We start from the raw sequence: 24,746 nt of genomic DNA on the forward strand, positions 1-24,746 counted from the left end.
ATCCAGCACAGCCTTTCACACAGAGCCACAAAATATTTGACTTTCATAGGGAGATCCCGTAAAATAGATAAGTCCAACCCTTATCCCGCTTTGCTTTTCAGAGCTAGACGAAAGTATTACCGGTAGGTTATCCCACGTTTCTTTTCATACAGAGACTCCTGCCTTCCCCTTTTACATTGAGCTCTTGCATCACACTCTTATACCAAGTGTGTTTGCTTTTAAAAGTTCTGGGTGTTTTAACAGCACCGCACATCACTTTGTGGGGTTGTTATGTGAAAAATGCACCATTGTTAGTGCCAACTATTTCCACAACATTCGGGCGTGGGGGCCCAGTGAGGGTACTGCTTGGCATTGTCAACAAGAAGAGGACACTGGCTCGGCATGAGAGAGAGGTGGGAAACAGGAAACAGTCCACACTTCCTCAGACAGGATGTTGCGCTTCTCCAAGAGGCATCCTGGAATCCCAGAATCTCAAAGGCTTGCGCCCTTACAAAATGTAGTTATAGAGAAATACAAGGTCATCAGCAAAACGGAAATGCAATGACTGACACATGAAGGCCAGTGCATCCATTCTCTGCACTGCTTATCCTCACTAGGGTCTGAATCAGTAAACTACGGTGGTCTGAGTCGATCCCCTTCTGGCAAACAGGTTAAACAAATGTTATGGGCTGTCATCGGATCGGAATCGTGTAAAAAGGTCCAGGTTTTTTTAATTTAAAAATATATAAAGATATCTAAACATATATGTATATATATATATATATATATTATATTATTATTATTATTAAGGACTATTATATTATTAAGGACTAAAAGTAACAAAATAATCCAGAAATACAATGGTATTAAAAAAGAAACGCATGTGTGATACATCATTGGAAAGCTTAAAATCTTTATTTTCTTGGGCAAGAAAATTTTTGAACAGGATTGCGGGGATTTTATGGGTGAAACACGGTAATATAACAATGGTCGCGATGCAGAAGTCACAGACAACAAGGAGTGGTCGAGATTTTCTTTTTCAAATATTTATCCTTTTAAAGGTTTTTTTTTTTTTTTTTTCTTTGTTTGGATCGATTATCATCTAAAATTGTGGGGTAAATGCAACAGTAACAAAAATAAAATAAAATTAAGCGATAGTTGTGAGGTAGATATCCGTTACTTATTTACAGACACTATTTTTTTCATTGTGACGTAATTTGTTTAAAAGTTTAAAATATGCGAGTGAATAGTTTTGTTAATGTGTTTTTTTTTTTCAAACTATAATACTACAATAATATAAATGATAGACATTTCGAATAATAAATATAATTACCTTCTTTTTATGGCTGGGTTGAAACAAAAGCGGTTGCGAGGTGTTTGTAAACGGGGGTCTCCAGGGTAAAACGGACAAACTAAAAATAGTTTGAGGGCTTAATGCGCCATGAAACTGCTATGGCAGCAAATAGACATATTGTTCTATCAAACGCAACAGTTCTTTCGGCTTAAAATACAGCAGTTTATTTTAAAGAGGGGTGCAAGAGCAGAAACTGCCTTTTCAGCCTTGTCTGTGTTTTCCGCCCAATAAGGAAATAGGGCGAAAAAAAACTTTTTTTTGGTATCGGATCGGGACTCGGTATCGCAGATTCTCAAAATCAGGTGACTCTGACCCGGGTACAAAAATATGCAATGAGGACATCCCTATCATTACTATTGACAATGATAGACATCCGATCAAATTTGACTGGGATCGCAGCCACCCCCCCCCCCCCATGTCAATGGCAGCTCTTGTTTTGTGCGTTTTGCTGGCAAAGATATCGAACACACGACGTGCTGACTTTTTTTTTAACACACGGAGTTAACACCACTTTCAGAATTTATGGCTCTCAGGCATAGATGTCTCACTCCCGCGTCAAATGACAAAACAACATCACTGTTGCATGCACTTCAGAGTGCCACTGAAAACATTCAATCAGAATATTCCAGCAGCCAATAAGTTAATACTTAAAAATGAAAATGAATCTGATTTTTAAAACCCGATCTTTTTCACCCGATTCCGATCCTCTGAAAATAACGTGGTCAGTCCCAATTTCCGATCACGTGATTGGATTGGGGACATCCAAGTGCAAACAGCTGCTGTCGAAATTGATTGGTGTAATAAGTCAACTAAGAATAGGGCACACGAGGCTGAATGATTCGATGCATAGGATAGGAAGACACAAAGATGGGAAATGTGAACACTGTGGGATCATGAAACAGTTGAACACGTGTTAATGGTGTGTGGGAAATATGAGGAGCAGAGGAATCGGTTGAAAACAGTGCTGGAACAGGCAAAAGAGGCATTTAGGTTTAGGATGGAATACGTTCTAAAGGTAAAGACGGCAAAATTCGAAAACAACTAATGGAGTTCCTCAAGGACACAGGGCTGTTGAAAAGGATATAGAAAGAGGGAATTTTACTTTTATTTTGTGTTTATTTTTCTTCTTTTGGTTTAGGTTTTGTCTTCACTCTGGGTGTGTTTCACTGTTTGTCACAATAGCATAATTTTTGTCTGTAACTGCCTGATCTCGTGTACCTGTCCCGTTTTAAGGATGTTGACAACAAATGCACATTCTGCAAGATTGAGCCAGAAAATTTAACTGTTTTCTTTTACGGTTGCCCCATTAGTGCAAAGTTTTGGACTGATCTTCAAAAATATATTTTATTTCAAACAAAACAAAAAAAAAGGTTGAATTAAAAGGGAAAACAATTATTACTGTAAGGGCCTACTGTAATTTATTTATTAATTTATTTACTACTGTATTTTATGTGAACTGATTTTTCTGTATTGCTGTTATTTGTATGTTTGTATGAGGGCTGTCAAACGATTAAAAATTTTAATCGAGCTAATTACAGCTTAAAAATTAATCGTAATTAATCGCAATTCAAACCATCAATAAAATATGCCATATTTTTCTGTAAATTATCGTTGGAATAGAAAGATAAGACAAGACGGATATATACATTCAACATACGGTACATAAGTACTGTATTTGTTTATTATAACAATAAATCAACAAGATGGCTTTAACATTAACATTCTGATAAAGCGATCTATGGATAGAAAGACATTAAGTTTTGAAAAGATAAATGTTAGTACAGGTTATAGAAATTTTATTTTAAAACCCCTCATAATGTTTTCGTTTTGATAAAATTTGTAAAATTTTCAATCAAAATATAAACTACTAGCTCGCCATTGTTGATGTCAATAATTACACAATGCTCATCGTGCTGAAACCCATAAAATCAGTCGCACCCAAGCGCCAGCAGAGGGCGACAAGATGCCAAAAAACACAAGTAACAAGTGGACATTACACTGTGCTGTCATTTTAATCCGTTTGAGAGGGCATGTGCGTTAAATGTGTCAAATATTTTAACGTGATTAATTTTTTAAAATTAATTACGTTTTAATTACGAAATTAAAATGATAATTTTGACAGCCCTAATTTGTATATATATATATATATATATATATATATATATATATATATGTCTATTGTTCAATTTTAAAAAAAATAAAAATAAAATTTAAAAAACTGCCTTTTCGTTTCCAAGTTGGAAAAAAATATACAAATAAAATTCATACAACCGTTTTTTTTTTTTTTGTGTTTTTTTTTTTGTGTTTTTTTTTTAATAAAACATTTCCGTGCCCTTACGATTTAACAAACCATGTTCGCCTCAGACCTTTTATGCATATCTGTTGTTAGACGGGTCGTTTTCGGTGTTACACAAAACACCACGGCGTTTTAAAAATGAGTTGGAGCGCTTTTGAAGTCTGTTTGATAGATTTCGTTTGGCTATTTTTGTCTTTTTCCTTTTTCGCGGCGCTTTTGGTACACAAGTTAGCTAAGCGTTTACCCCAAAAATACCAAACGTGTCGTCTAAACGTGTTGTTCCAGGATTTGGTTAGATACGGAAAAACCAAACAGAATCTCAAACGTGACGAGTGGCTTTGCGCATTTGACGTCCCAAAGAGGTAAAACTTTTTGTTGGATTTGTGTTTTGGTACTGGTTACTGTACAGAAACTATCTTATGCTAGATGTCTTGCCTGGGGTACGGATACTGTAATAACAATGTTGTTAAAGCAATTTTATTTCATTATTTAGGTGGTTCTGGCACTTCTACGCCACGTCGCTCGTGTGGAATGGTCTGCTGTTGGCTTTCAGCCTGAACGTGACTCTACGACATCATTTATATCCGACTTGGCTGACAGGCTTCATAAATATGCTATCTGGTTCATTACACACAGAACACAAAGGTAGGCTGATCAAATACTTCGATTTTTGGGGGCTTTTGGGGTCTGCAATTTATTTTTGGATGACGAAAATTCTTTTGATTAAAAAAATATATCTACATCTAGTTCTAGAAATGATATTTTTTTTAACTATCAAAATGTCAATAGTCCACGATATAATAAATTTTTGATAACTTGGTGAAAAAGTATAGATTTTTCCCCTGCTCTATTTTTCAATTGACCTGCCACAAATGTTAAATGTATCAAGTAGTGCTGCAACCAAAAACCGTTAAGTGTAAACAGAAGCAGCGCAGTAGCATACATTTGTTTGCTCAAATGTAAAGATATTTTTAGAAGTTCAAGATATTTTTACTAATATTTCTAATCAGTGGTCTTAACTTTAAGACTGCTTTATACTAAGTTGGGATAATATCAATAATATTTGATATTGTTATTGGAACAAATTGCGTTGTCTGTACTCTGTATTCTGTGTAGATTATATGCGTTCATGTTTTCAATTGCTTTGCATGCATTACTCATTTACGTTTGGCAGGCTGATCCAATTGGCTAACTTTAGAGTGTTTTAGGGACCTCTTGAGGCTTATTGTTTGTACTAATATGGCATTCCATCAGTGTAGCAAGTCAGCGCAAATTGGGCATCATCTGCTGCCTAAAATGTGCATTGCAGTTACAGGTTTATTTATGGCATTAATGACACTAGACATGAAAGTTAGGAAGATTTATATCATTTTGTCGATATACTGTACAACACTAATTAGATTGTAGTGATTTCTTTCGCTTTACATCCATTTTGGACATTAAATTGTGTCCTTTGTATTCTTAAGTAGTTCTTATACTAAGTATTAATGTGTCTCGTAATTTAGCTCCACCTATCAGCACTGTGCTGCTGCAGCTGCTGCTGTGGTCACACTCCCTCCGGAGGCTTGTGGAGTGTCTATTCATCAGCGTCTTCTCTGATGGCGTCATCCACCTGTTGCAGTACCTCTTCGGCCTGGCATACTACCTCTTGCTGGGGCTGACAGTGCTTTGCTCGGACCGCCAGACAAAAGGTCAAACAGACACTCCTTGAGGTATCCCGATGGATGATTGATGTTCATGTTGTGCGATCTTTTGTGATTTTTAGCAAGTGGGCCTCTATTATTCCAACTGGAGTGGTTTCACATAGCTGGGATTGCACTTTTTATTGTGGCATCTGTGCTGCAGCATCAGTCCATGGTGCTTCTAGCTGGACTTCGCACTGGAAAATCAGGTGATGTTGTTTTCCGCTTGAGAGGGCACAGCATTTGTTAAACATTGATATTGTTTATTAGTCTATTCAATAGTGTGGGGGAGGTTAGGTTGTCTACTTTAAAAATTGTCCCTTCATGTATAAATTTGTTTTGTGACCATGCTTGTAACATATATGACTTGAATCACCACTCACCTCTTTCCTCAAAAACTAACTATAGTGTATTTTCAAAACCACACCCCAGACTACAAAGCTTGGTGGTAAAGAAGTTCACCAGTAGCCCAACATGTTTTGTGTAAGAAATAAAAATGAAAGTGGTAAGTTAACAGAAATTTTGAAAAGTCCACTATTATGTGTTATTTTAAGACATTTATTAAGAATATTTAAATGTATCGCCTTCCATAAAGGTGCAGACTTGAAATATAAACAAAATTACAATGTGCAATGGCAGAGAAGTGGACATGTTTGTACTCACATCGACCATAAGATGTTGCCGTTTAGCTTTCAGCCTTATTGCCAAATGCGGTTAGAAAGAAGAAAAAAGATATAAAATAAAAGGATAAAATGCGGTTAAAATATGTCCACTTTTTATACTTGTTTGTTGGTCCACCAGGCTAACAAAGAACTAAGGGGAAAACCTGGTGCAACCAGCTCGAGAACAATTGACTCTTTTCTTAGTTTAGTAGCGCAATTTACAGAATACATTAGTGGTGGGAAAAGTTTGTAAATGCTTTACGCTGTTCTCCCTTTTCACTGGAAATCTTTTACCTTCGTGGAACTTTCGCCTGTTCCTTTAAATCTCCAAAACATGTCATTCAAACAGGGCTCTGTAGACTTTATGGCCTCTGTACATCTTTTTCATGCTGGAATTTTAGCAACCAGCAGACACAGGACACTCTGAACACCGAGTCAAGTTGCTGTTGCTGCTGACCTTAAGAAAACTAACCACTCCAGTTCTTCAACTATGTGTTGGTTGTCCAAAAAAATCAAAGAAACTAAATTATTGACCATTTTGTTGCTTTGAGACATTTTGTGCATCTTTCCCCCAAACTCAGATCTGCTGTTACAATGTATTCGATTGTTTTTTTGTTTTTTTTCCCCAAAATACCACAAGCATCAATAATTTTTAGTTGAGACCATATTATTCTGTCACCTCTGGCTGCCATTGAAGTCGAGAAATGCTGCCAGGTATCCCAGGCAAAATGATTTGGACATCTATTGCTGGATGTTTTTAAATATAATATATTAATAATAATATAAATATTATAAACCACCACAGCAAATACTCTATAAAGTTGGCAGTGAATAAGTTAATCCTTCAGATAGGTCCCCTGTACAGGATTGCCAACTGCTAATTGAATATTAAATGTAATTCTTATGTTTTGTTTTAGGAAGGGTCGAGACATTGGCTCATCGAATGCCAAAGGGCGGCTGCTTTGAGCTGGTCTCATGCCCTCACTACTTGGCTGAGCTGCTTGTCTATGTCTCGCTAAGTTTGGTGGCTGGTGGTCTTTCGCTTACCTGGTGGCTTGTGGTCCTTTATGTATTTTTCAACCAGGCGCTGGCTGCGCTGCTGTCTCACGACCACTACATCGCCAAATATCCTTCCTACCCGGCGAGCAGAAAAGCATTTATACCATTTGTGATTTGATAGTGGCAGCTGGTGAGTATATTTTTATGTATTTATTTTGGACTTTGTATCCAATTATGACAATCCATGGAAAGAGGTTCATTGTGCCTATACTTTTAGCTAAAAAGCTAATTGGTTTTCTTTAAACAGATAGGTATTTTTTAACCTGACGTTTCAAATGGTTCTCCAAGGCAGAAGTATATTAAGTAATCTCATCTGTAGTCAAAATCAGCTGATAAAGACTTGCCTCATGTCACATCTAACCATTGTTGTTTTGGTCAATACTGATGATAACGAAAACATGTCATTGACGAACATATTTTTCATGATGATGACATGACGAGCTAAAAACGTGTTTTGGAAGACTAACATAACGAAAAGATTACCAGTATTCATCTGACGAGACGAAACGAAAATGCGACATAGTTTCTGTCATATGTTCACAATGCGTAGCATTTGCTTATTGTACGTGCAGTTAGTCAGCCTACATCAGGGGTGTCCAAACTTTTTGCAAAGGGGGCCAGATTTGGTGTGGTAAAAATGTAGGGGGGCGACCTTGGCTGACGTCCTTTACGTAGAACAATATATTTAAGCACATTTTAGCAAACCATTCTGTGTGTCACATTTGCTTTAAAAAAAATTTTAATTAATAATTTCAACAATCTCGCAACTAGCCTTTGTGCCGTTCTCTTTTGACTCTCGGCTCTTGCGAAATACTGCTGCTGTGAAATTAAACTAGCTTCAAGTTGCTTCAATTTCTCGCTGCGTATCTTCCCTGAAATCTTGTCGTACATGTCCGCGTGTCTTGTTTGGTAATATCGCCTCACATTGAAGTCTTTAAAAACAGTGACTGTCTCTGCAAATGAGGCAGACACAGTTGTTGCGTATTTTAGTGAAGAAATAGTCCAATTTCCACCTATGCTTGAAGCATCGGCCGTCACAGTAAACTTTTTTTGTTGATTGTCGCCATTTTAAAAAATTGGAAGTAGAGGGTCACACGGGGTAATGTTGCTTACAGTGCTGCTGCCTTTTAGTGGGTAAATGAGGAGCAGCATTTAGCGTGTAAGCTACTTCATATGCTGGCAGCAGTACTGCTGACCAATTTATTCAGTCTGTGTGCAGGCCAGACGTTATCGATTTTATGCTGGGGGCCGGATGAAATTTGACCACGGGCCGCATTTGGCCCCCGGGCCGGACTTTGGACATGCTTGCCTACATCCTTGCAGTGTTTGGTCGTGTCACTTGTGATGTGCTCGTATTCGTAGTATTCGGCGACTAAATATTCTCATATGAGACAATAAATTTAGAAACACTGGATATTGTTTTAATTAGAGATGTTCCGATCGATCGGCATCCCGATCGATCGGGTCCGATCACGTCATTTTCAAAGTATCGGAATCGGCAAAAAAAATATCGGCCATGCCTTTTTTTAATATATATATTTATTTTAATTAAATCGTTTTGTAATTGTATTTAACGTTACTGACATAATATGTTACACTCATCCAGAGTCTTTAGTTTAGGCTTAAGGTAGGGTTATCAAATTTATTCCTATAACGGCGGTACTTAATTTTTTAAAAAATGTATCACGTTTAAATATTTAACGCAATTAATGCATGTGCTGCACGACCCACTCATGCATTGTCGCGCTCAATCTGTAATGGCACCGTTTTACCTATACAGAAAGATAAAAGGCAACGTAAAATGAGAAGAGTGAATTATGGCAGCCTTTGAAGCCTTTTTTTAATTGGCTAAAGCCTGACAACCCCTCTCCCCACGATTAGAAATATCATGGAAAGCAATGTGGGGAAGCAAGGTAGCGACTGATTTTTGTGTTAAGACATTATTTTCTTTCCCAACGCAGAGATTTTATCTGTTGGTAGCACTACACACAGTCATGGGTCCACTTCCCATCATGCATTTGGGTTGAATGGCTGCAGTATCATTTACTGAAAGCTCAACAAATACACTAGATGGCAATATTTAGTCACAATATACAAAGTCACCAGTCTGTCTATCCGTGGATCCCTCTCCCAAAGAATGTTAATAATGTAAATGCCATCTTGAGGATTTATTGTCATAATAAACAAATACAGTACTTATTTACTGTATGTTGAATGTATATATTCGTCCAAGTTTTATTCATTTTTTTCTTAATGCATTGCCAAAATGTATATGATCGGGAAAAATTATCGGAAATGATTGGAATTGAATCGGGAGCAGAAAAAAGCAATCGGATCGGGAAATATCGGGATCGGCAGATACTCAAACTAAAACGATCGGGATCGGGTCGGGAGCAAAAAAACATGATCGGAACAACCCTAGTTTTAATTATTTTATGATTGCTGTTTACAAGTGTTCTGCTCATGTGATATGTTATAATGTACATATTTCAAAGAAATGTATATTTTTAATAATAAAAACACTGTAAACACTGGTACAGTATTTGTTTTATGTGCAGTAAGATTTGGCAGTGTTTTTCATTGTGAGAGCGGTTTGTAATAATATGGATATAATATCTGTATCCAATTTTGAAATGGGTAACCAAGTAAATTTCTATTTTAAAACTTCCAAACAGGAAAACTGCAAGGGTTTCAATGGCTATGTTTTACGATTGACGTTTGAGACCATCCAATCACAGGGTTGATATCCTAATTAGACAACCTCATGCAACGTCATTTTTAGACTGACCAATCACGGGGGCCGTTAGACTTCCATGCGGTAGCAGAGAACAACTTCCTCCGGAGTTCACAGTTCAAACAACTGTCTGTTTATAATATCAAAAAACCGACGGCTAAAATGAAGTGGATTTTCTTCTCTGGTACCGGCGGGCTCTAGTGACTCGCGGGAAGTTGAAAGTGACCCGGACGGCCGGCTAAGAAGCCATAAAACAAGAATACGAACAAGAATACGAACAAGAATGCCTCTGTGGATTGGCAGAGGAGCTGGACGAGCAGTTGGGAGCTTCTTTCTCCCACTCAGCGCTTCGATCTTCTTCGTGTTGCTGGTCGCAGTCGCAGCAATTCCTGAGGAACCAGTTGTCATCAAGGAAGAAGCTCCCGTCGAGGTAACTTCTTATCTCAAATCATTGTTAAATTATCGCCAATGAAAACGTGTCAGGCGACGTTTCCGACTTTAGCATTTGAGTTAGCCGCTACTTGCTAACTGAGACGTGTCATACAAAGAAGGGACCAGTTCACCATTTGGATAATGGGCAAGCCAGTGTTGGTACCACACTCCGCGTGTGTATATGCCTGTGTAATTTTTACAAAGAATTAAAATATGTTGTAGATCACGTGTCGTGGTAATTGTACACACGAAACTGATACCATAGGTCCCTAAACAGCAGGGGTGCCCAAGTCCGGTCCTGGAGAGCCCATATCCAGCTTGTTTTCCATGACTCTCTCCTTCATGCTCCTGCAGAACTTGCTGATGAGCTCATCATTTGATTTAGGTGTGATTAGGAGGGATACACGGAAAACAAGCTGGATAGGGGCTCTCGAGGGCCGGACTTGGGCACCCGTGCTACAGAGTATTCATTCACCTATCTTCTCTTCCGCTTTATCTTCACAAGGGTATCACGTGCTCTCGAATTCAACTCCATAAACCTGACATTAGTGCTGCAACGATTAATCGATTAACTCGAGTATTCGATTAGAAAAAATATTCGAATTTTGTTGCTACGAGTATTCGTTTAGTTAAAGTGGCGTTGTAATGGTTTACTTTGAAAAGGTTTGCATATAGTTTTACTGATTAGGGTGGATACACTGCCCTCTGGTCTGCCTCTTCACATTGCTAAATCCAACTGCTCCCTGTTAAGACCAACGTAAGCTAAGTTTTTGTTGGAGCTCATGTTTTTTAATGCATTCATAATTTAGTTTATAGGCAGGGGTGCACATAAGTGGTCCGCATGCGTACTGGACGTAGACAAACGCGCTGGCCCTCAACGGCTTCCATACGCTTTTGCGTACCGATGGCTGACCACTGTATTTGCGGCGGACACGAGAAAATAACTTCTCAAAATGTCAAAGAGGCAGGCCACACTGAGTAATGACTTCCGTGTTCCCCCACCCCCGTCAAAAGACAGACAGACGACAGAGACGTCACTGGAGCTACCGAAAAAAAGGACTTTTGCTGAAAAGTGGCTATAGGAGGTACCGTGGCTAGAAGCAAATGATGCTCGCACGGAAATGCGATACAAAATGTGCCATGAGAATCCCAATGTCGCCGACAAGAGCAGCGCATTTTATGTAGGGTCAAAGAATTTCAGCCATCCAAACTTTGACAAGCACGAAAAAAACAGAGAGCATGTGGCAATTAAGCAAACTATCGATGTCAAACAGGACCCCACTCGCCCTATGGACAAGTGGCGGAATAAAGATAATGAACGGCGACATACACTGACAAACGTGTTTTTGCTCGCATTTTACGAAGCTAAACATGCACGTTCAATGAGGTCTTATGAGGAGGACATCCCACTTTTAAAAAGGCTTGGAGTTCATGTGGGAGCCGCATAATGCCCTTTATTCTGAATTGGTGCTTTTTATTTCTGTACATTTCACTTCAAAGTAATGGCAATTTTGTTGTGCCAGTTGATGTTAATCAAGCATTAATTGTTAATATAATTAAAGTTAATTGGCTCCAAGTAAAGTTTGTCATAAATTTATCGCATCAGGCGGATCGGCTCTCAAGCTCAATGAGGACCAAGTCTCATCTCCAGGTCTATGGAGGTAGATTTGTGTCTTTATTATTCAATCCAAAAAAAAGTTGCTTCGATCAAATAAAAAGTTGCTTCAATCAAAATATATACTTTCAATCGAAGAAAACGTCACTTCAATAAAAAAAAAATGTGTTTGAATGCAAAAATAAATTTGAAACTCAAAAAAATATATTTGAAAACTATTTTTCTTTGATTGAATTTTATTTTTTTGATCAAAGTCAAGTTTTTTTTAATTGAAACACCATTTTTGATTGAAGTCATGTAATTTTCCGTTTGGACCACATTTTGGCTAGGACATTTGTGTCTTTATTATTCAATCAAAAAATAAATTGCTTCAAACAAAAAAATATATATTTTCAAAAGAAAAATCACTTCAATCAAATTTTTTTTTTAAATCAATCGTAGAAAAAAAGGTTTGAATGTGAAAAAATATTTGAGACTCAGAAATTCGCATTTGAACACTTTATTTTTCATTCAAACTGTTTTCTTTGATTGAAGCAATCCTTTTTGTGTTTGAGCCACATTAGGGGTAGGACATTTGTGTCAAAATCATTCAATCGCAATAAAAGTTGCTTTAATCAAAAAACTATTTTTAATCAAAGAAAAAAATCATTTGCAAAAACTTTTTTTTTTTTTAATATATTTTTTATTTGAATTTTTTTTTTTTTTTTTTTTTTTTGAAGTGTCACTTTTTTTGAAAAGCAAAAAGTTTTAAACTTATTTTTTTCAAAGTGGAAAAAGTTTTGAAGGCACTTTTTTTCGATTGAATCATTTTGACACAAAGATTCTCCTTCAACGCTAGTTCCGGTGTGTTTGATTGGCAGGTAGCTGAGCCAATGACATAAAAGTATGAAGCAAGCATAATGGCCACCAGGGCTCCATCCAGCCATCGGAGTCTGTTGGAGTCTAAGCCGAATATAGGGCACCGGTACGGGCGTGTGACATCGGCATTTCACCGGAGTACCCGCAACGGTACGGTGCCCTGTCGTGGCACACTGGTCGGACCCCGATATCACCCCCCAGGCGCGGAGGCCGGCTGTCGAGTGGACGCCCCGCGAATGACACGGCACTCATTCAAAGCTGAAGCGATGGGGCTGCCGGCGTGGAAGCCGGCGACTCGCCGGTAGTCCACTCGCTTACTGGGCAGGCTAGTGTCGGGCCACTCGCCGACCACTCCCGTACCGGCGCGTCGCGGACACTCCGGTTGGAACCAATTGCCAACCGTCACGTCAGGGCAGCGGGTGAAGTTCGCCGTGTTAAATCACATTAAGCAACAGGGCACCGTACTCCAGTGAAATGCCGATGTCACACGCCCGTACCGGTGCCCTATATTCGGCTTAGAATCCAACAGACTCCGATGGCTGGATGGAGCCCTGGTGGCCATTATGCTTGCTTCATACTTTTATGTCATTGGCTCAGCTACCTGCCAATCAAACACACCGGAACTATGTTGAAGGAGAATCTTTGTGTCAAAATGATTCAATCGAAAAAAAGTGCCTTCAAAACTTTTTCCACTTCAAAAAAAAAAAAGTGTGTTCAAAACTTTTTCCACTTTGAAAAAAATAAGTTTAAAATTTTTGCTTTTCAAAAAAAGTGACACTTCAATAAAAAAATATATATATATTTCAAATAAAAAATATATTTAAAAAAAAAAAAAAAGTTTTTGCAAATGATTTTTTTCTGTGATTAAAAAGTTTTTTGATTAAAGCAACTTTTATTGAGATTGAATGATTTTGACACAAATGTCCTACCCCTAATATGGCTCAAACAAAAAGGATTGCTTCAATCAAAGAAAACAGTTTGAATGAAAAATAAAGTGTTCAAATGCGAATTTCTGAGTCTCAAATATTTTTTCACATTCAAACCTTTTTTTCTACGATTGATTTTTTTTTAAAATTTGAAGTGATTTTTCTTTTGAAAATATATATTTTTTTGTTTGAAGCAATTTATTTTTTGATTGAATAATAAAGACACAAATGTCCTAGCCAAAATGTGGTCCAAACGGAAAATTACATGACTTCAATCAAAAATGGTGTTTCAATTAAAAAAAACTTGACTTTGATCAAAAAAATAAAATTCAATCAAAGAAAAATAGTTTTCAAATATATTTTTTTGAGTTTCAAATTTATTTTTGCATTCAAACACATTTTTTTTGATTGAAGTGACGTTTTCTTCGATTGAAAGTATATATTTTGATTGAAGCAACTTTTTATTTGATCGAAGCAACTTTTTTTTTGATTGAATAATAAAGACACAAATCTACCTCCATACAGGTCCTCCTCTGAGAACCTGGGCAAAAAAATTATGTGCACCCCTGTTTATAGGTATATTCAGCCGTTTTTTTATGGGAATATGTGTCTGAACCATTTTTTTAAAAGCACTGTAAAAAAATAACATAGCATTTAAGCTAGCGGACTTTTTCTATGTAGGTTAGCCAATTGTTATTTTGTTGTACATAGATCCTCATTTTTAAATATTTTTTAATACCGTTTGAGGCTCAGCTTAGGTATTTTAATTTTTCATGTTCCTTATTCCTTATTTTTTATGTTCCTTACTCCATTATTCGAACTAACTAGTCCATAGATTAATTGACATGCCCGTCAGGAAAGTGATGCAATCAGTGTTGTGAAGAAAGTAGTGTTTCGAAGGATATTACACTTTTGGGGGAACTACTCCTCTGCTACACTGTAAAAAAAAAAAAAAAAAAAAAAAGTTAAACGTGCAAGACAACACTTTGTATAAAAGACATTCATATCAAAGATTGTTACTCAAAGTACTTCAATGTGCAAAATGCAAATTTCTTAGACCTCCAATAATGAACAAAATGTTTAAACACAAAAAAATCTGGACTCAGCCATTTTTTATGTCAGTTATACACACGCACATTCACACAAATCGACTTATGAAGACCGTGGTGTGTGTGTTAATGGGTATTAGTACCTAAATCCAGTGTTATTAGAATTTTGAGTTCACATAAGTTAATAAGGCTTTTGCTTGAAAATAAACTTAACATTTTTTCCATCAAAACTTGAAAGTCAACCTATTTCACTTTTCATGTTCTGCTATGTTTTTTTTTTTTACAGTGAATATTCTAAACTTTTTTTTTTTTTTTTTTTTTTTGTGCAATAATCCAGTGTTTTTCAACCTTTTCTGAGTCACGGCACGTTTTTACATTGGCAAAAATCTCGCGGCACACCACAAACCAAAATGCTCCAAAATTACTTTCTGTACAGTATATTTATTCATAAAATAATATATACTTACTTAGTGTGAAAAGAGCCTGTTTGGATGAACCCAAAGCTGATATCCTGGCAGGAAGCTTCATCAACAGCTCTGTCGATTTTATTTTTATGAAACAGTTAGGCCTGAAAAGCTCAGAATTATCAGATAGGGGGACTTTAGCAATGTCTTGAACCGCATCAGGGCCGAGCAGCTCGCTCACAGTAGCTTTGCAGGCAGGTAGTATTAAGGTCTCTGCCACAATGTGGGACTTTGGATGTAGCAACAAGCTAACTGGCTTTGGGGCCTTTCTCATTTACCTTTGTAGCTTTTCTCAAAAAAGTTTCCTGTTTCTCTGTGTTTCCACAAAGGCGAACAAAATAGTCCATCCACTTGTTTTGAAGCGACGGGTGTTTTGTATCGGGATAACCTTTAGGATAGCTGCTCGTGTCACGTTCAACGACTGCTCAGATTTCTAGCCGTCAGCCACTTTGCTGCGCTTGACAATGTGTTGGAATAAAACACGGGGAGGACTGACTGTTGTCACATATGGATAGAAAGGAAAAGACACTTTCTTGAATATTGACTCTTGACGAGTCTAATCAAGTAGATGTACAGTAGACATGCTAGGGTCCACATTGTCGCGGACAGCAAGGTAGCTAATGGCTAGAAATCCAAGCATTTATTGAATGTGACAAGAGCAATACCTCGCTCATCTGCACACGACCGCAACTTTTTACCGCCTCCTTCCTTCCTACTGCAACTCCGCCCGACGACGTAAAAAAAGTACAAATGCGATATTGGATAATTTGTCACGGCACACCTGACGATCTCTCACAGCACACTAGTATGCCGCGGCACATTGATTGAAAAACACTGCTGCAATCACAGCCCTGTCTGATGAAAGTATTGGTTTGGCTACAGCAATTGGCCTTTGTTGCCAGTAAAGTTATGGAGAGGTTTGGTTTATTATTCAAGCAAACACCTGGTGTATTTCTTTGAAATCCAATCAGCTGTTTACGTCCAAGGTGACTTTTCATGTTAATATTTCTTACCAGAAAGCAGCCAGTCTCCATCCCTTGCGGCACGCTGTCAAGGAGGATGACCCTGGCAAAGGCAACCTGGGATTCATCCACGCCTTTGTGGCCTCCATTTCTGTCATCATCGTGTCCGAGCTGGGCGACAAGACCTTCTTCATCGCCGCCATCATGGCCATGCGGTACAACCGGCTCACAGTGTTAGCTGGTGCAATGCTGGCCCTGGGGCTCATGACATGCTTGTCAGGTGAGATTTACCGTAAATAGTTGAATGTCAAACTTATCTTGGGTACGTCAGTTTATCCTTTGATACTTAAATAGAGGTTTACTGTGCCTTGACATCCCGCCACAGTGCTCTTCGGCTACGCCACTACTATCATCCCCAGAATTTACACTTACTATGTGTCCACTGGCCTCTTTGCCATTTTTGGTGTGCGCATGCTCCGCGAGGGCTTAAAAATGAGTCCTGACGAAGGCCAGGAGGAGCTGGAGGAAGTCCAGGCTGAAATCAAGAAGAAGGATGAAGAGGTGAGAAAACAAATAACATGGAATGGATGACCAATCCATTTTAACCAGAAGGGCTGACAGCGAATGTTAATGGTTCATTGGGAGCTAATGAATTAGTTAACCTAATTGGGGACTGCATTAAGAGCTACTACGTTATTCAGTGTAGCCTTTTAACTCATTCCTTCCCTAAGAATATCAATTTATGATGCGAATTTCTTTTTTTTTTTTTTTTTTTTTTTTTTTGTCTATAATTTTTAATAAGCTATGCAAGACTGATGCAACTTTTTTTGTCCGCTCAGCTGCAACGTTCCAAAATGGCCAATGGCACGCCAGACTTGGAGGCTGGGACCGGCTCCCCATCGCCGCCATCATCCAGGTGGCACAGCATCATCTCGCCCATTTTCATCCAGGCGCTCACCCTCACCTTTCTCGCTGAGTGGGGCGACCGCTCCCAGCTCACCACTATCATCCTTGCTGCACGAGAGGTTTGTCACGTGACTCAGTGCTTTACTTTTTAATGGATTGTATACAAATACTCCCATAGCTACAGCTAAGGAACTGTTTTAAATTGTGAAAATTCCATCTGAAACCCAAACTAGGATCCTTTTGGCGTGGCTGTGGGAGGCACACTGGGACATGGCTTGTGTACGGGCTTGGCTGTGATTGGAGGCAGGATGATTGCCCAGAAAATATCCGTCAGAACAGGTTAGACAACATTTGTGTGAAATTATTGAATTATTCCAAACAATGGCAGCACGCTGAATCAAATGTCACTGCTTTTTCTTTTAGTCACAATCATTGGTGGAATCGTCTTCCTGGCTTTTGCCTTCTCCGCCCTCTTCATTAAGCCTGACGCTGGACTGTAAAGAGCGCCAAAGGACTGTTTTGAGTGTACATACTGTATCCGTTAGTCGCTGTAGAGATTGTACCGTCCCTGATTCTCAGTTACCCATGGATTTATAGGAGATGAAGTGCAACGCGACAGGGATGTTACTGAACTTGAAGATTTGCAGTCTTTTCCTCACAGCTTTTTTTGGTGTTGATTTTTATTCAAAACGTGTAATTCAAAATGTGGCACATCAGTAGCTTTTTGGGTGATTTTACAGGTAATCAGTTTCATTTGTTTAATCGAGCTTTTTTTTTTTTTTTTTTTTACTGCTGTATCTGGGCGCAAATCTTTGGTCGCTGTCACTCCACAATCTATTTATTTAGTAGTTTCATGTGCTTTCCAAAAGATGTTTAAGGAAGCAGTGGCCAGGAAATATTTTTTTTATATTTGTCAGTTGTGAAATATGTAGTATACCGTAAAAATGATTTAAGAGTTGAATTGAAAGCCTTTTAAAGTTTAATTGCTCAATAAACGAAGAAGAAAATGTGAGTTGGGAAATTTGACACTGACCTGATAAGAGTATTATTCCAGATTCCCAGTTAGAAATGATTTGTAAGTGCTTAAGAAGTGACAACATGAAATGCTGTCGAATTAATTCACTTGTAAAATGTGAGCGTGAGACTTATTGCTTTGGGAAGTATCACATACAATATTGGAATTCTTTCAACGTAGTTTTAAAAATAAGAAAAGCTTATCAAACACAGTAAATGGACAGCAGATGGCGTAACAGTCAAGCTAATTATGAATGCAACAATTTGCACATAAATTCATTTTAGTTGTGAGTGTAATAAATTATGTTTAAAGCCCATGTATATACAGTACTTTTTAAATGTTGTAATGGCGTTCTCGCCAAAAAGTAACATTTACATAATTCATTGAAAAAATATTTTTTGTGGCTCCTTTGCGCCTTTTTACGTGTTCTCTGGGAAAAATGTGGTCACACATTTTTTAACCATCCATGGCACCTATTCCAGGTGATCCAACCAATGTGCCCGCCATGGCTTCTCCTCCGGGTTTATGCGTGGCATCTCCCCGCAGCGTATTGCCGTTTCTATTCAACCAGGCAGCGTCGTCCCCGACTGCCAGTAATGAGCACCACCAAACCGGTTAGGGGTGGACTGACTGACAGTCCTTGGAGGATAAGTGGAATAGCGCCAGACGCTTTGCTCCGGTCCATGTCTGCATCACAACTACAGCCGGAACAGCGTCGTCTTGTTGGGCTTGGGCTCTCGCCAAAGGCCCGTTGACCCACTTTCTTATCTAACGCGGCGGTAGCTAAGCTAACTTGCTTCTCTGGAGATTGTCGCGTCGCTCTTTTTAAACTCTTCCATTTTACCGGCACTAGAAAACTTGGAGTTTCATCTTCTTAACGCCGTACGAGTGGTACCCAGGAAAGGTCTCATCAAAAGTAATGGTAAGCAGTGACACCCCAGAATTGGGATGTTTTTGGGCTAAACTGCTGAAAAATATACCGGTGTTAGGTGGTTAGCATGTGGGCTAGCTGCCGTTAGCCTCGCGGTGATTCGTCAGTCACAGATGCCGGCCGGTGTCCCTTCCTAGCCGGCTACGTGGGGGTGAAGTTGTTCGGCTGAGGAGCTTCACGCTGAGAGGTCACGTAAGGATACTACTTTTGAAGGGTCGCCATTAAATTACAAGCTGCATCAATAGATTGCTATTTAACGTATTTTTGTTGCACAATTTTAAAATTTAGTGCTCACTATTTCATTTCCCAAACATTCTACAAAAAAATCGAACCTAGTTGAAATCTGGATTTTTAAAAAACGGTGTATCGTTTATCATTTAGGCATATGGAATCTTTATTTATTGTCATTGAATGGAGTCTTTAGAATAATTTAAATTTATATATCGATGTCACGAAGACCAGAGTTTGTGTCCCCTGTTCTAAATTTTGTCATTGTGATCATTTGGATTTTTATTTAACATTTGATATATGTTTTTGCCGCTTGTAAAATGCCGTTTTAATACATAGAAAGTGAAAGTGGCACTCTGGTGCAATAATGGTTAGCCACACATGTCTGAGGTTTATGTTCTTATTATCGCTCTTAAAGTATTCCTGTGTCATGTTGGCATTGCTTTTCTCTGGGTACTCTGGCTTCCTCTTAGAATCCCAAACATGCACTTCAGCTTCACAGAAGACCATAAATTATAAATTGGTGTGAATGTTTTTCATATATGTGCCCTAAGATTGATGGCAAGTCAATGTTCAAGCAACCAATAGAGCTTGTATCAAACAACAAACAGGAAGAAAATCACTTCTGGAAAAGGCATAATTAAATTTAGTAACATGATCAAATTGTTCCAAGTCACTTCATTAATATGGGACAACAAGAACATATTTAATCCTTTACGTATTTCTTTGGTAGAAAAAGGGTGACTTCACTTTGGTCAAGTTGGTAAAATGTCAAGCACTTAAAAAACAAGCGGAAAGCATGTCATAATGCTGCATGCAACATGTCTGGCTTTGTGGTATGACAGACATCACAAGCAGCTTTATATTGGTAATGATAGTTTGGAGGATTCTCATGCACTTCTTGTGGACTTGTGTGGTTCATGTGCGCCATGAATAAATCCTATGAACTAACCTATTCATTCTAAACATTCCCAGTGTGAGTAGCATTCACCTCGGGCTATGAAGCCTTATGATTGTTGAGAAAGTTGCACATGCTACAGATCTTCCAATAGAAGCCATTCAGTCTTTTGTTTTCTTGAAATATCATCAAATGACCTCGTGTTTTGCCATAAGACTGCACCTCATGAGATCAAAGATCCAATTCTGTCTCGCCTCTTTGTGTTTGGCAGCGTGTCAACTGGATGCTGCACTTGCATGGATAAACAGCTGGCAGATTTACTCTGCAATATCTTTTTACATATTGTAGCGCCTCGTTTTAAATGTGATTAACAAGACGTCAACAGTGTAAACTAGGGATGTCCCGATCGCATATATTTTTAGATGCGGGTCCAAGTCACCTCATTTTCAGGACTTGCCAATACCGAGTCCCAACCCAATGCCTCGGAAAGGTATTTAGAAAGGAAAATAGCACATCTAAATATTCTTTTTTAAAATAGTAAACAAAATAAGGGTGCAAATTATGTTTAAAAAAAAATATATATATATATATATATATATATTTTTTTTTTTTTTTTTTTACAAAAAATAGCCTGTATAAAAAATATTGATCTTCAATCAGTGTAATAAATTGAGCCACTTAATTGGGATTTTCTTGACTTATTTGCTTTCACTTTTTTGCACAAGCTGGTTTCAGTAGTGTAAAATACATAGTATAAAATGTAATGTATATACAGTAGATATATTGGTTGTAAATATCCTTAAACCAGTGGATTATTTTGTTGCTTGTAGCCCTTTACTCACTCGCTGGCTTTGACAGTCGCAGACAACAAATCAATTTCAACTCGGAAGGCTGGCATTAAAGAGCATACGACACCAGAAAAAAAGTCTTAAATGGCATTATTATGTGAATTAGAATCATATTTTGAGACGATTCGACCATATACAACAATTTAGCAAAGCGCAGATGACGAGAAATTAGTCTTTTAATCTGCCGGTTAGCCACGCCTACAATTATAGGGCTTTAGCGTCCCCAACAGGTGGATGACGTCAGCGGTAGACTAGGCTCATCGGTTTTACTATTCAGCCCATTGAGGGGGAATTGTTCAGAACGAGGAAAACGAGACGAAGAGAGCTGCAAAATGTCATTGTTTCAGTCTCTCTACTCCCAATATTTTTACAGGATATTCTTTTTATCCAAGTATTTTCCCCAATAGCTATATAAATTGCTTGAGAAGGACCAGTCAGCCCGTCGAGGGGGAACTATTCACAATGAGGAAAACGCGACGAAGAGAGCGGCAAAATGTCATTGTTTCTGTCTCTTTACTTCAATATTTTTACAGGATATTCTTTTTATCCAAGTATTTTTCCCCAATAGCTATATAAATGGCTTGAGAAGGACCAGTCAGCCCGTCGAGGGGGAACTATTCACAACGAGGAAAACGCGACGAAGAGAGCGGCAAAATGTCATTGTTTCTGTCTCTTTACTTCAATATTTTTACAGGATATTCTTTTTACCCAAGTACTTTCCCCAATTGCTAAATAAATGGCATGGTCATGACAAATAACTTGTGCTAAATGGAATATAAAATAATAAAAATCCATTTATTCAAGACGACATGGCAAAATTACTCCATAATGGTCAAAACAGTCGACTTTACCTTTACTGTCACACCTGCCGAACGATATTTTATGACACCTAAATCGGACATATGTCATTTCCCTTCCCCGGCTTCGGAGAATGTAAACAGACCAGAAGGAGTGACAGCTAGCCGACATGCTAACCCGAACCGAGGGATGTTTCAAAGTCTTCGAAGTGGAAAATCACACATAACTAGCCTGGATTATTTGACATGACGACCCGGTTGTCGAGTTTCTTTGCGGATCGGCAAACCGCCCGGCGGAGAGCAATTTACAGTTCGTTCCCTGGAGGAGGGTGGCTGGAATTGTTGTGTAGCTAACGTGCTAACAGCTAACTGCTAATGAGCGTGAGGATAGCTTTTTACATGCCTATCAATGATCAAACGTAAGTAGTCCTTTATTTAAAGGAATTTTATAGTGTTTACTTTGTAATCACTGTATTCGTATTTGACATAATACAAAACAAGATGTTTACTCACTTCCTCGTAAGTCCAATGGTCCCACAGTAAATATCCACGGTGAATGGGAACCTTTTGAAACTCCAAAAAGGCGCATACGCCTCTCCCGCATACAGAATGATTTTTCTGCAGCCGTTTGGCTGGCGTGATGCAAAAAATAAAAGTATTAATCCGCAAAATCAGCTGAATCCTTCGTCCTCATACACAACAGTAACTGTAGCGTGAAGAGGACGTCTTCTACCGTACACGTCACAGCGCCCTCCTCCTCAATGCGAGACCGAAGCCGGAAGTCACTCATTTTCCTGGCGCGGGATTCAAAAAACTAAATAAATATAGCGATCGCTTCCACACACATCCAAGCGGTCCATATCATTCAGGAGCATAAAATACCGCGTGTATTATGAAATAAACATGCTTTTTCGTGTCACAAGCACTTTAAGTGATCATGTTTCACTTCCATTGGGAGTAATAAATGTACAATCCAATTTGACTGGAGTGCTTGCAGTGATTGATCAATTGCTGTCAGCCCTCCCAATCAAATGGATTGGACTACTATCACTGTCAATGGCAGCCAAGGAGTTAATACTTAAAAATGAATAAATACATTTAAAATAAAGATTTTTTTTTTTACCCAATTCAGATCTTCTGAAAATGACGTGATCAGCTCTGATTTCTATCACGTGATGTATTGTGTCTGTGACCTGTTGCCTTAGCAACAGTTTTGATCAGAACTAAATTGGCTGGATGGCAGTGAACTAAAGCAGTTGATATTCCGTTTGAGCCGGTCATAGTTGTACAATACAGTATATCTGTAAATACATTATTTTGCCATAGAAAAGCAATTCTTCTGAGTTGTTTAATAGTTTCAGGTGCCACAAAATTCAACAGTCAGTATCAAAATCACTGTTCTGCGGATGAACTACCTTCAGTTTTGCAAATTCCTGGTTTGTTCAAATAGATTTCCAATAATTATTAAATCGACTCCTGTGTCTTAACACAAGTGACAGCAGTTTTTGCAAATAACTCCTACTCTCTTTTTTTTCTCCACATGGATTTGAAGACAAAAAAGCCACCTGCTGTCTCAGGTTACATGGACATGCTTCTATTTTTAGACAATTTAAGCGATACACCTGCTTCAACATTCTACCTTGCAGCCAGCCAGTATTGTGTCTTTTTCATTGTGCATGAACAGGGAAAAATGACCTACATGCAGATTCAGGCAAACAAGTCCAGTGGGGCAAATAAGTATTTAGTCAACCACTAATTTTGCAAGTTCTTCAACTTGAAAATATTAGAGCGCCCTGTAATTGTCAACATGGGTAAACCTCAACCATGAGAGACAGAATGAGGGGGGGGGGGAACAGAAATCACATTGTTTGATTTTTAAATAATTTATTTGCAAATTATGGTGGAAAATAAGTATTTGGTCAATACCAAAAGTTCATCTCAATACTTTGTTATGTACCGTTTGTTGGCAATAACGGAGGCCAAACGTTTTGTGTAACTCTTCACAAGCTTTTCACACACTGTTGCTGGTATTTTGGCCCATTCCTCCATGCAGATCTCCTCTAGAGCAGTGATGTTTTGGGGCTGTCGTTGGGTAACACAGACTTTCAACTCCCTCCTCACCCCATGGCGTCAAAATGATAACAAGAACGGGGAGCAAAAATCCCAGAACCACACGGGGAGACCTAGTGAATGACCTACAGAGAGCTGGGACCACAGTAACAAAGACTACTATCAGTAACACAATGCGCCACCAGGGACTCAAATCCTGCACTGCCAGACGTGTCCCCCTGCTAAAGGAAGTACACGTCCAGGCCCGTCTGCGGTTCGCTAGAGAGCATTTGGATGATCCAGAAGAGGACTGGGAGAATGTGTTATGGTCACATGAAACCAAAATAGAACTTTTTGGTGGAAACACAGGTTGTCTTCTTTGGAGGAAAACAAATACTGAATTGCACCATACCCACTGTGAAGCATGGGGGGGGAAACATCATGCTTTGGGGCTGTTTTTTTAGCAAAGGGACCAGGACGACTGATCTGTGTAAAGGAAAGAATGAATGGGGCCATGTATCGAGAGATTTTGAGTGAAAATCTCCTTCCATCAGCAAGGGCATTGAAGATGAGACGTGGCTGGGTCTTTCAGCATGTCAATGATCCCAAACACACAGCCAGGGCAAAAAAGAAGTGGCTTCGCAAGACGCATTTCAAGGTCCTGGAGTGGCCTTGCCAGTCTCCAGGTCTCAACCCCATAGAAAATCTGCGGAGGGAGTTGAAAGTCCATGTTGCCCAACGACAGCCCCAAAACATCACTGCTCTGGACGAGATCTGCAAGGAGGAATGTGCCAAGATACCAGCAACATTGTGTGAAAAGCTTGTGAAGAGTTACAGAAAACGTTTGGCCTCCGTTATTGCCAACAAAGGGTACATAACAAAGTACTGAGATGAACTTTTGGTATTGACCAAATACTTATTTTCCACAATGATTTGCAAATAAATTATTTAAAAATCAAACAATGTGATTTCAGTTTTTTTTCCTCATTCTGTCTCTCATGG

General features: G+C 38.6%; 3 protein-coding genes across 4 annotated transcripts in view; all 3 read left to right on the top strand.

The window, feature by feature from the left end:
* The first annotated feature begins 3,747 nt into the window (after nucleotides 1-3,747).
* Nucleotides 3,748-9,654, top strand: srd5a3 (steroid 5 alpha-reductase 3). The gene is made up of 5 exons (XM_057840613.1): nucleotides 3,748-3,991; nucleotides 4,123-4,274; nucleotides 5,135-5,320; nucleotides 5,395-5,520; nucleotides 6,891-9,654. Exons 1-5 carry the CDS (start codon nucleotides 3,768-3,770, stop codon nucleotides 7,148-7,150), a joined length of 948 nt encoding a protein of 315 aa, XP_057696596.1. The 5' UTR covers nucleotides 3,748-3,767; the 3' UTR covers nucleotides 7,151-9,654.
* Nucleotides 9,655-9,838: 184 nt separating this feature from the next.
* On the top strand, nucleotides 9,839-18,004 carry tmem165 (transmembrane protein 165). The gene is made up of 6 exons (XM_057840615.1): nucleotides 9,839-10,196; nucleotides 16,127-16,352; nucleotides 16,458-16,633; nucleotides 16,912-17,097; nucleotides 17,212-17,317; nucleotides 17,402-18,004. The coding sequence occupies exons 1-6, from the start codon at nucleotides 10,050-10,052 to the stop codon at nucleotides 17,476-17,478; spliced, it is 918 nt and encodes a 305-aa protein (XP_057696598.1). The 5' UTR covers nucleotides 9,839-10,049; the 3' UTR covers nucleotides 17,479-18,004.
* A 152-nt stretch (nucleotides 18,005-18,156) lies between these two features.
* The window catches only part of clocka (clock circadian regulator a), a 54,437-nt gene continuing 47,847 nt past the window's right edge, over nucleotides 18,157-24,746 (top strand). For both annotated transcript variants that reach the window (XM_057840611.1, XM_057840612.1), the window contains exon 1: nucleotides 18,157-18,915. The gene's annotated coding sequence lies outside the window, so the exon portion shown is untranslated. The remainder of the gene's footprint in view (nucleotides 18,916-24,746) is intronic.

The sequence above is a fragment of the Corythoichthys intestinalis genome, chromosome 7 (assembly GCF_030265065.1).
Source record: "Corythoichthys intestinalis isolate RoL2023-P3 chromosome 7, ASM3026506v1, whole genome shotgun sequence".
NCBI classification, from domain to species: domain Eukaryota; kingdom Metazoa; phylum Chordata; class Actinopteri; order Syngnathiformes; family Syngnathidae; genus Corythoichthys; species Corythoichthys intestinalis.